Source organism: Suillus subalutaceus (assembly GCF_016647625.1).
Source record: "Suillus subalutaceus strain FC151 chromosome Unknown DFJ58scaffold_513, whole genome shotgun sequence".
NCBI lineage: Eukaryota > Fungi > Basidiomycota > Agaricomycetes > Boletales > Suillaceae > Suillus > Suillus subalutaceus.
Window position 1 is genome coordinate 1 of NW_024540762.1, and position 10241 is coordinate 10241.

At 45.6% G+C, this 10241-nt stretch overlaps 2 protein-coding genes across 2 annotated transcripts; both read right to left on the reverse strand.

The window, feature by feature from the left end:
• Positions 1-446: 446 nt before the first annotated feature.
• DFJ58DRAFT_738551 (uncharacterized protein) lies at positions 447-2995 on the reverse strand (the record flags this gene model as incomplete). Its single annotated transcript, XM_041386989.1, has 12 exons — positions 447-522; positions 594-612; positions 681-1250; positions 1309-1328; positions 1388-1494; positions 1544-1618; positions 1665-1747; positions 1810-2067; positions 2121-2136; positions 2194-2362; positions 2424-2478; positions 2743-2995. 12 exons carry the CDS (start codon positions 2993-2995, stop codon positions 447-449), a joined length of 1701 nt encoding a protein of 566 aa, XP_041234875.1.
• A 58-nt stretch (positions 2996-3053) lies between these two features.
• DFJ58DRAFT_738552 (uncharacterized protein) lies at positions 3054-3825 on the reverse strand (the record flags this gene model as incomplete). Its single annotated transcript, XM_041386990.1, has 3 exons — positions 3054-3436; positions 3480-3627; positions 3688-3825. 3 exons carry the CDS (start codon positions 3823-3825, stop codon positions 3054-3056), a joined length of 669 nt encoding a protein of 222 aa, XP_041234876.1.
• Positions 3826-10241: the final 6416 nt, after the last annotated feature.

The window sequence follows — 10241 nt, forward strand, 5'->3', positions numbered from 1 at the left end:
ACTGTCCAAAGACAGAGATGGATATATAGACTATAGGAATCAATCCTAAGTCTCGGAGTAGACAAGAGTATTGTACTCGAGTCTGGACGGATAATGGAGGGACTTAGAGTCCTGACAGAATGAGTGCAATCTAAGATGATATTCGAACTGATCTACTACAGCGCATGTACAAGGGTTTATATACTACAGATAACTAACGGAATGATCAATAAGCAAGGATGCGAGGCTATGTATGAAGTATAAGCAAAGTATGTATACAGCATATTGGTAAGTCGGATGGATAACGAATCATAACCGGGAATGAAGTATAAGCTAAAGCGGATCAGTAAGTGTAGCGGATCAGTAAGCATAACGGAAGTAAAGGATAACCGGTATACCGGTGTACAGGAATGCTGAAAGGAGATGAACGATAGTTAGAGTTATATGAACAGGACATGAAATAAGGATTAGATCGGATCTGTGGACCGGACGACGGATATGTCCATCAGATCTGGATCGGATCTGAGATCCGGATCTTCGGATCTGTACCCAGGAATATGGTATATGACACAATGAATCAGTGAGCGTGTTCACAGTCAGTACTCAGGACTCACAAGGCGCGACATCTGTGCCCTATACTGCGGGAAATAGCCTTGACAAGGGGCATCAGATGACAGCAACACTGGTGAATTAAAACTTACCGTTTTCCATTTTGATCTTCTTCGAATGGTAACTCCATAATACTGCATCTAAGACTTCTCGCGCGAGCTGTAGCGCATGCTGATGCTCTGGGACAGGATGAGTCAGAACAGCTTGCAAGCGCATTTCTAATTTGGCGGCCTGGAGAAATGCTTGCCAACATGGTGGATAAAACCCAAGTTTCGAAGGATTCGTCTGCTTGTTCATGGGTTTGTCTCTGTTCCTTGATTCAGGTGTGGGACTACGAGTATGCGAGTGAGAACAGCTTGGAACAGGGGTATGAGACTGCGAGTGATTGAATCGAGAGGCTCGCCTATCTGGTGGCCGCAATGAGGAATGTCCAGGAGATGATCCATGGGATGTACTCCGATGTGGAGATCTTGAGCGAGTGAAAATGGTTGTTGACTGAGCTGGGGAGTATTGTGAAGGAGACGGTCCTGCGGAAAGTGTGATCACGACCCCTGCTTGAACGCGGAGACCTTGAGTGAGTAAAGACAGTCGTTGACCGAGTTTGGGAGCGTTGACGAGATGGACAGGATGTGGGATCACAACCCCTGCTTGAACGCGGAGACCTTGAGCGAGTAAAGACAGTCATTGACCAAGTCAGGGAGCATCGACGAGATGGTCCACGGGACGTGGGATCACGACCCCTGCTTGAATGTGGAGACATTGAGCGAGCAAAGGGAGTAAATATCAACATTGAACTTACCCATGGGCAGAACCAGCCTTTGCAGATGGCCCTTTTCGAGGTGCACGCTGGGGAGGCTTGAGGTGAGTGGAAGAAGTACGTGTCTCAGGGGACCAACAACGAGGGATCTGTAGCGTAGCAAATCAGAAACAAGCAGATTCAAAAGTAAGAGCTTACATGTTTGGGTGAATATTGGCGAGGAGACTTCGAACGACCAAAGGTGTTACTTGTCAGAGTGTGGCCGTGAGAGTTCTAGAGAAAGTTAGCAAATACGTGATTCGTTTAACCAATGGTGCACGCTTGATAAACAGGTCAGGGAAGGAGCCTTGCGACGTCCGTTCTTTGCTTGATGGTGTTGAAGGACATCATAAGGGATCGTATCTGTGCACCTATCATTGCGTCCAGACTGGCTTTCGTCAATTTCCATCAGTTCATTCCATCACCCCCTGGGGGTGAATCAGTCAAAGCTGGACCATTGTCGTACTCCCCGAAATCATCGTCAGCTGCTCGTCTTTCATCTTGCGTCTCGTGTTCATTGGCACTCTTCCCCCACTCGTCAAAATCATCCAAGTCTCCCGATCCACTATGATTTTCCAAATCCTGCTCTGCGACGTCACTACCGGTTTCCTTGTGATTGTGACCGACGGGATGGGTTGCCTGGGACTGGGACAGCTTGAAACCAAACCTATCTGAAGGGCGGGCTATGTGGAGATGAGCGCTGTTCGCTCTCTGGCCATGAAGAATCGGGTTCAACAGAAGTCTTTGGAGTGCTGGCCTGACAAGTGTTTATTAGTTGGGTATTTTCACTGAATATTTGAAAAAAATACTGCAACTTTTTCCTTGCATCTCTTGAGTTGTGAAGGAGCCATTGGATTTTCTTCAGAGTTGCTGATATTGAGATTGTCTGCCTTCTTGCGCCTTGTTGGGGCCATTAGAGTTTCGCCAGTTTTTTGCAGTTGTGCAGCATGACCACCGATACCTCGCGTGGACTGTGAGCTTCATCGAGTAGCGTCAGCATCTGCCCGTGCCACCTTGGCTCCCTTCCTCGAGCTATCACCTGGGGAACCTTGTCTGGCCCTTTTCCTGGGAGGCATCGAGTGAAGAAAACGAAGCTGTAAGGAAATCAGTTGGGGTAATACTTAAAATGTATTACATAAGCTAATGAGCACTTGACAAAGAATGACTGATATCCGATATCGAGGTCTTAGTTCATGCAGTAACGATGGCATACAGTATTTGTTTAAGGTAGAATAAGATAGCTAATAATGAGCAAAAGAAGTGTGCCTGCGCTTCTTGCCTTGCAAATTATTGTCTGCACAGTAAAACGTGCCATTAATCCTACTTCTGAGTCTTCCGTTTAGAACAACGAGGCTTACTAGGAAGTTTCTCGGTCATGGAGCCAGCACCTGGGCCAGGAAGTTCATTTGGGCCAAAAAATGGCAATGATGGGAGTGGAGGAGGAATCATTTTGTTCTTCTGCCCGGAGTGACGAGGTCGAAGACAAGTCTCCTTGGCCATAGGGCCAGAAGTGGGGGGAGGAGAAGAGGAATGGAATTGTGATGTCATGGAACCAGAAGCTGAATGAGCAATTGCGCCCTGGGTAACAGATGGGAGGTCAGGAGGCAGCATCTGCGTTTGCCGCCTCGAACGACGGGGCTGAACACCAGCATCCTAGGCCATAGCTTCATTATGAGGGGGTGGGAGAGAAGCAGGAGGGAGAGAAATGGGGGTGATGAGGACGCGCAGGGAGAGGAAGAGAAGTAGGGGAAGGAGTGGCGACAGATGTCGCTGGCAAAAACGCAACACTTTGCGATGTTGGGGTACCTGGTATACTTAGAATTCTCTCCAGACCCTGTTGCATAATCTTGAGGATTTCTTTGTGAGACAAGTCATGTTCGTTGTGCAGCGCATCCCCAATTGCCTTGTGCCATTCCTCAAGGATGGGGCGACAAGCTTTGAAATATGGTGTCGGTTCATAGGGCAGATGTTTCTCTGTGAGAAATTCTTTCTTCAACGATCCACTAGTCCCCAGACCATCTCCATCCATCATCAGGTAAGCCTTGCTGCCACCTAGGGGCATTGACAGGGTGCACTCCTTCGGCCGATGTTTTACCACTGGGTCCTTCGTATGTGGTTGTGAATTTGAGGAGGATGTAAAAAAGAGACTCTAGGTCATCAGAGGCTCTGTGGTTGATCGTGGATGGACGCGGAACGTCTCCCATAAGCTTGAGAAGACGGCAGGAAATATAGGGTACAGTTCCCTTCAAGGTTGAAGCATATGAGATATGTATACATGAAGAATGTATTGAAATATAACTTACAGTACCACGCGAATTGACTGCTGCATTGTTTTTGAGGAATTTGGCATGATCAAAGTCGATGAAGTAACCCTTTCCGTCATGGATGATTAAATTGTTGGGACTGAGGTCGCCGTGTAGAACGTTCTGCTGGGTGACCATTGCTTCGTGAGCTGGTAGCAGCTGTCATTACAAAGAACTTAAACAAACACGAAAGAAACTCACCAACGATAAGATCTCAAAAAATGTTGACTAGCTCAGGGAGGGACTTGAAGGTTGTCAGCGGAAGCCCGCAAGGGGTCAATAGCATGTGATGGTGAACCTTATTGGAGTATATTGGCGCTTCCAGAAGGCTTTCACTGATGTGTTTGCGAATCCTCTTGGTGCAATCTGTTTGTCCGGCATACTGGATGTCCCAATATTTTTTGAGACTGACCACATTTGGAATGCCATCGACTGCCCGGAGGAGCGTCACTTCATGATCCAGGTTTTCCGCGTCGACCCAACAATCTTTCAATGCGAATTCCATCCCGTTGTAGAGACTCGCGTTTCTGCAGGCACATATGGGCACATTTCGCACCTTTTCACAACTCATGACAATTGGCCTTCAATGCACGACTTGCACCATCAGCTATATTCGACTTCTATCATGTCTCTAGTCGTTTTACACATAACGCGCAGCTTTCCTGCGAAACGCGCCATAGGCGCGGTACTTTCCCGCACAACGCGCAGCATTCCCACACACGCACCTTGCGCTTCGCGCTTAAGCGCCCTGCATCGCCTATCATCCAGGAACGTCCCTCTATGTCCACCCACCTCATTGGTACGTCATATCCCTTGCCTTGTGGTTTGTAACAAGCATTGCAGTGCTATTACATGTCATTACATATTCATAGTGCTTATTGCTCCTATCCCTTCCACTTCCGATGCGATTTCCATAGTATAAAGTTTGCTGACTTACTACTCCATCATTATTACTCCCCTTTGCTGTACTTCCCTCGCTATTGGGTTTTACTTTAAAGTAGTAGTCACCACTTGGGCGCACTTTGTGTTTCCAATGGTTATCGTTATCCGCCTATACTAGACCTTTATCTGCACTCATTATAACACTTGCTCTGCATTAGCACTCGCTTTGCACATACGCTTCCTTATCCGTTTCCTTATCTGGTATTTTCCGCACAACGTGCGCCTTAGCGCTCACGTTCCCACGCTCGCGCTTACCTTAGTGCGCTCTCTCGCGCTTCGTGCTCACTTCACTTTTCATCTCACGCTTTTGCGCATCCATCACACAACAAGGGTCTTTCTTTCATCTGGTTCTGTGTTCAGTAGCAGTCCCCTTTAGGGTCGAACATTCTTGCATTCTGCGAGTATAGCAGCTAGGCAGAGAGCCCCTTCAGTGACAAATCCCGTATTATACGGGTCACCCGACCTACATAATATCCCGTGTAATACGGGCCAGCGGATTATGGGCCAATGTTATGTATATCCCCGATGTTGACGGGTGGGCCGGGAGGAATATTATTTCCGATGGAGACGGGTGGGCCCATCTATGCTGATGTTATATATATCATCAATGATAGCAGATGGGCCGGGAGAAATATTATTATGGAGATGGGTGGGCCCATGTGGGTAATATGTAGAGTAGGATTAACATATATTATAGACCTGAGGAGAGATGTATAGCAAATAGTATTATATAGACGGGTGGGCCGACGTGTCAGTATTATTTTGTAGACGGATGGGCCGAGGGAGTGGTGAAATATTTATTAGATAGACGGGTGGGCCGACGTAGGGAAATATTAGATAGACGGGTGAGCCAAGGGTGGGGTGAATTATTTATTACATAGATGGGTTGGCCGATGTGGGGTAATATTAGATAGACGGGTGGGCCGAGGGTGAGGTGAATTATTTATTACATAGACAGGTGGGCCGACGTGGGGTCATATTAGATAGACGGGTGGGCCGAAGTGCAGAATTTTACATAGACGGGTGGGCCGACATTGGGTAATATCAAGTACCAAGTACTAAAACCCAAAACCCAAAACCTGAAACCTGAAACCCAAGCCCTGAACACCCAGACTCGGGACTCAAGGGACTCAAAACTCAAAATTCAAAACCCAACTGGAAAGTCATACATTTTTACGAGTTAAGAAAATTCAAATTTAAGATGATATACATTTTTGTCATCTGGAAATACCGAGTACCGAGTACCGAGACCTGATACCCAAGACCCGAGATTCGGCACTCGGTAGTCAGTGAAATGAGTACAGAAATACATAAGATACTACACATTAGTTTCAAATTTTGACTTGTGAATCACAAGTCTCGAGTCTCGAGACTCGAATCACCGAGTACTGACTACCAAGTACCAAGTACTGAGTGCCGAGTGCCGAGTGCCGAGTGCCGAGTGCCGAGTGCCGAGTGCCGAGTGCCGAGTTCCGAGTTCCGAGTGCCGAGTGCCGAGTGCCCTGAGGCTTCCGGGTATTAAAACACAGATAGCCCTCGCTCTCAGGGGGTCATCAGAATTTAGATCACCTCAAACGGATGTGATTTGGGTGAGATATGAGCAAAATACTATATACCGGGTGAATTTCAGCATTGGAAGTTTGATGCTTTCGATGTTTTTGATGTCGGGTCTCGATGATTTCGGGCATTAACATGTAGATAGCCCTCGATCTCAGGGGTGTGGCAAAATTTAGATTGTCTGAAACAGATATAATTTGAGTGAGATATATGCAAAATACCACACACTGACTACTGAGTGCTGAGTGCCAAGTGCCAAGTGCAGAGAACCGAGTTCCGAGTGCCGAGTGACCCGATGCTTTCGGGTATTAAAAGCCCTCGCTCTCAGGGGCCCGTCAGAATTTAGATCATCTCAAACAGATGTGATTTGAGTGAGATATGAACAACATACTATATACCGGGTGAATTTTGGCATCAGAAGTTCACTGCTTTCGATGTTTTTGATGTCTGGTCTTGATGCTTTCAAGCATTAATATGTAGATAGCCCTTGATCTCAGGGGTGTGGCAGAACTCACATTGTCTCAAACAGATATAATTTGAGTGAGATATTTGCAAAATACTATGTATATACTGACTACCCGAGTGCTGAGTGCCGAGTTCTGAGTTCTGAGTTCCGAGTGCGAAGTGCCGAGAACCGAGTTCCAAGTGCCGAGTTCCGAGTGCCAAGTTCCGAGTGCCGAGTTCCGAGTGCCAAGTTCCGAGTGCCGAGTTCCGAGTGCCCAAGTTCTGAGTGCCGAGTTCCGAGTGCCAAGTACCCCGATGCTTTCGGGCATTAACACCCAGATCGCCCTCGCTCTCAGGGACCCGTCAGAATTTAGATCATCTCAAACGGATGTGATTTGAGTGAGATATGAACAGGATACTATATACCGGGTGAATTTTGGCATCAGAAGTTCAATGCTTTCGATGTTTTTGATGTCTGGTCTTGATGCTTTCAAGCATTAATATGTAGATAGCCCTTGATCTCAGGGGTGTGGCAGAACTCACATTGTCTCAAACAGATATAATTTGAGTGAGATATTTGCAAAATACTATGTATATACTGACTACCGAGTGCTGAGTGCCGAGTTCTGAGTTCTGAGTTCCGAGTGCCAAGTGCCGAGTGCCGAGTTCCGAGTTCCGAGTGCCGAGTGCCAAGTGCCGAGTGCCGAGTGCCCCGATGCTTCGGGTATTAACACCCAGATCGCCCTCACTCTCAAGGGCCCGTCAGAATTTAGATCATCTCAAACGGATGTGATTTGAGCGAGATATGAACAAAATACTATATACCGGGTGAATTTTGGCATCAGAAGTTCAATGCTTTCGATGTTTTTTGATGTCGGGTCTCAATGCTTTTGGGTATTGACATGTAGATAGCCCTCGATCTCAGGGGTGTGGTAAAATTCAGATTGTCTGAAACAGATATAATTTGAGTGAGATATATGCAAAATCCCATATACTGACTACCAAGTGCTGAGTACCAAGTGCCTGAGTGCCAAGTGCCAAGTGCCTTCCGAGTGCTGAGTGTCCCGATGCTTTCGGGCATTACCACCCAGATAGTCCTTGCTCTCAGGGGTCCCATCAGAATTTTGATTATCTCAAACAGATGTGATTTGAGTGAGATAGGAGCAAAATACTATATATCAGGTGAATTTCAGCATTGGAAGTTCAATGCTTTCAATGATTTTGATGTCGGGCCTCAATGCTTTCAGGCATTGATATGCAGATAGCCTTCACTCTCAGGGGTCCTTCAGAATTTGGATCATATTTTCGCATCAGGAGTTTGATGCTTTCAATGATTTCAATGTGAGGGCCTAGATGACTGTGTTCATTGACATGTGGATAGCCCTTAATGTCAGGAGTGTCACAGAATTCATATGGCCTCACATGAACATATGAGGTAATGTAGGACATTCTCAACACATCAGGAGACACATAAAAACACATCATAAGGCACTACATCATGTCTTCAATAGTCATACCTATGTGTAGTATGATAGTGTGATCTTTAATATACTGTTCAGGCTGACACTCATCAAGTATCACAGGTCTATTGTACAGACTTAGAATAAAATACAGTAGTCTTAACTTGATAGTCATTACACGATAGTCTTCACTTGATAGTCTAATATGATTGTTGATTACTACATAATACATAAGCTGTGAGGGTTAGGATTATTATGGAAGATATGACAGTCATGGTTATTAAGAAGCTTATATTATGCCTAGCAAGTTAAGACTATTGAGTTAAGACAATCATATCCTTAGTCTAGTAAGCACTGTCAAAGCTTGTGACCTTCTGGTAACCGTGTGGCAAAATCATATTTTGCTGATGTATATATCTTGTGATTGTAACTTTCTTGCACCAGTGCACAGTGATTGCCTTGAATTTCGAGTTTTTTTGTATTTAGAGATACATACCACTGACAGATACTGTTCAGGGACTGGAACAGTACATTGGAAGCCAATCTATCATATTATACATAGGTGTGATCATAGCAAACCTGATGCAGTCCCTGATGATGTGTTTTTATGTTTCTCCTGATGTTTTAGAATTTTTCCCACACAAGGCTGACAACAAAAACATTGAACCTGCGAAGCTCAGACACACCCAATAATTGTATTTTGCTCATATCTCCCTCAAATCATGTCTGTTTGAGGCAAAATATGATCCCCAACATCCCTTCAATAGTATATGCAATATATAAGGATACTAGGACAACAGGATTTATTCCTGTTGTGCTATGTGCTTACCCTTGGTGCAAGGCCTGACATCAAAAATCACCCGATATGTAATATTTGCTCATATCTCACTCAAGTCTTATCCGTGGTGAGACGATCTGAATTGTGACAGGCCCCTGAGATCAAGTTCTATCTGCTTGTGAATGCCTGAATGCATTGAGGCTAGACATTGCAAACATGGAAAGCATTGACCTTACAATACTGAAATACACACAGTATATGGGATTTGCTCATATCTCACTCAACTCTTATCCATTTGGGATGGGCTAAATTCTGCCAGACCCGTGAGATCTAGGGCTATCTGCATGTCAATGCCTGAAGGCATCGAGGCTTGATATCAATAACATCAAAAGCATCAAACTTCTGATGGTGAAATTCACTTGGTATATAGTATTTTGCTCATATCTCACTCAAATCACATCCGTTTAAGATGATCTAAATTCTGATGAGCCCCTGAGAGCGTGGGCTATCTGGGTGTTAATATCCGAAAGCATCGGGGCAACTCGGCACTCGGAACTCGGCACTTGGCACTTGACACTTAGTGCTCAGCACTTGGTAGTTCAGTATATTTTATTTTGCACCTTTCCCGAGTACATACCCTTAATTTCAGAATGAAGTCCAGATGAAATCCAATGAAGTCCGAAGGACTTCTGGAGACTGGCTACTCTGATGGAGTGCTGGAGGACTTCTGGATGAGCACAGGAACCTTCCGGAGGAGTATAGAAACTTCTAGAGAAGTACAGGAAACTCTGGAGGAGTTTTCACCTGCTGCATAGGGTTCGAAGATAAGACTTCTGAAGGTAAGCTTCCTAGATGGAAGCACATGGAGGAGAGACTGCAAGGGACAGAGTCCAAAGCAGGATCAGATAGGAGGAGTGGTCCAGAGGACAGGATGTCTGAAGGTTGCGCCATCTGAATGTTCAGATGTCCAAAGGTTAAGATGTCCAAAGGTCATGATGTCTGAAGGTCATGATGTCCGAAGGTTACAATGTCCGAAGGTTTTGATATCCGAAGGGTAAGATGTCCGGAGATCCAAAGGTCCAGAGATCCAAAGGTCTGGAGGTCAGCAGGAGTGGACAGGATTATAGGACAGGAGAATAAAGGCTACCATGGACAAGGTCTGGAATAGAAGCAAACAGAGGTAGGCTACACTTAGGTGGAGTCGGAGATAACAGGAAGTAGACATAAGTCTTGGAAAGACAGGAAGTGCCAGAAAGGCAAAGGTCCAGCTTAAGGAATCAATCCTTAAGCTTGGATAGAGATGGAAGGACAAATCCAAAGGTTTGGAAGTCCAGCCTAAGGAATCCTTCAGGTTGGACTCGGATCTCAGTACA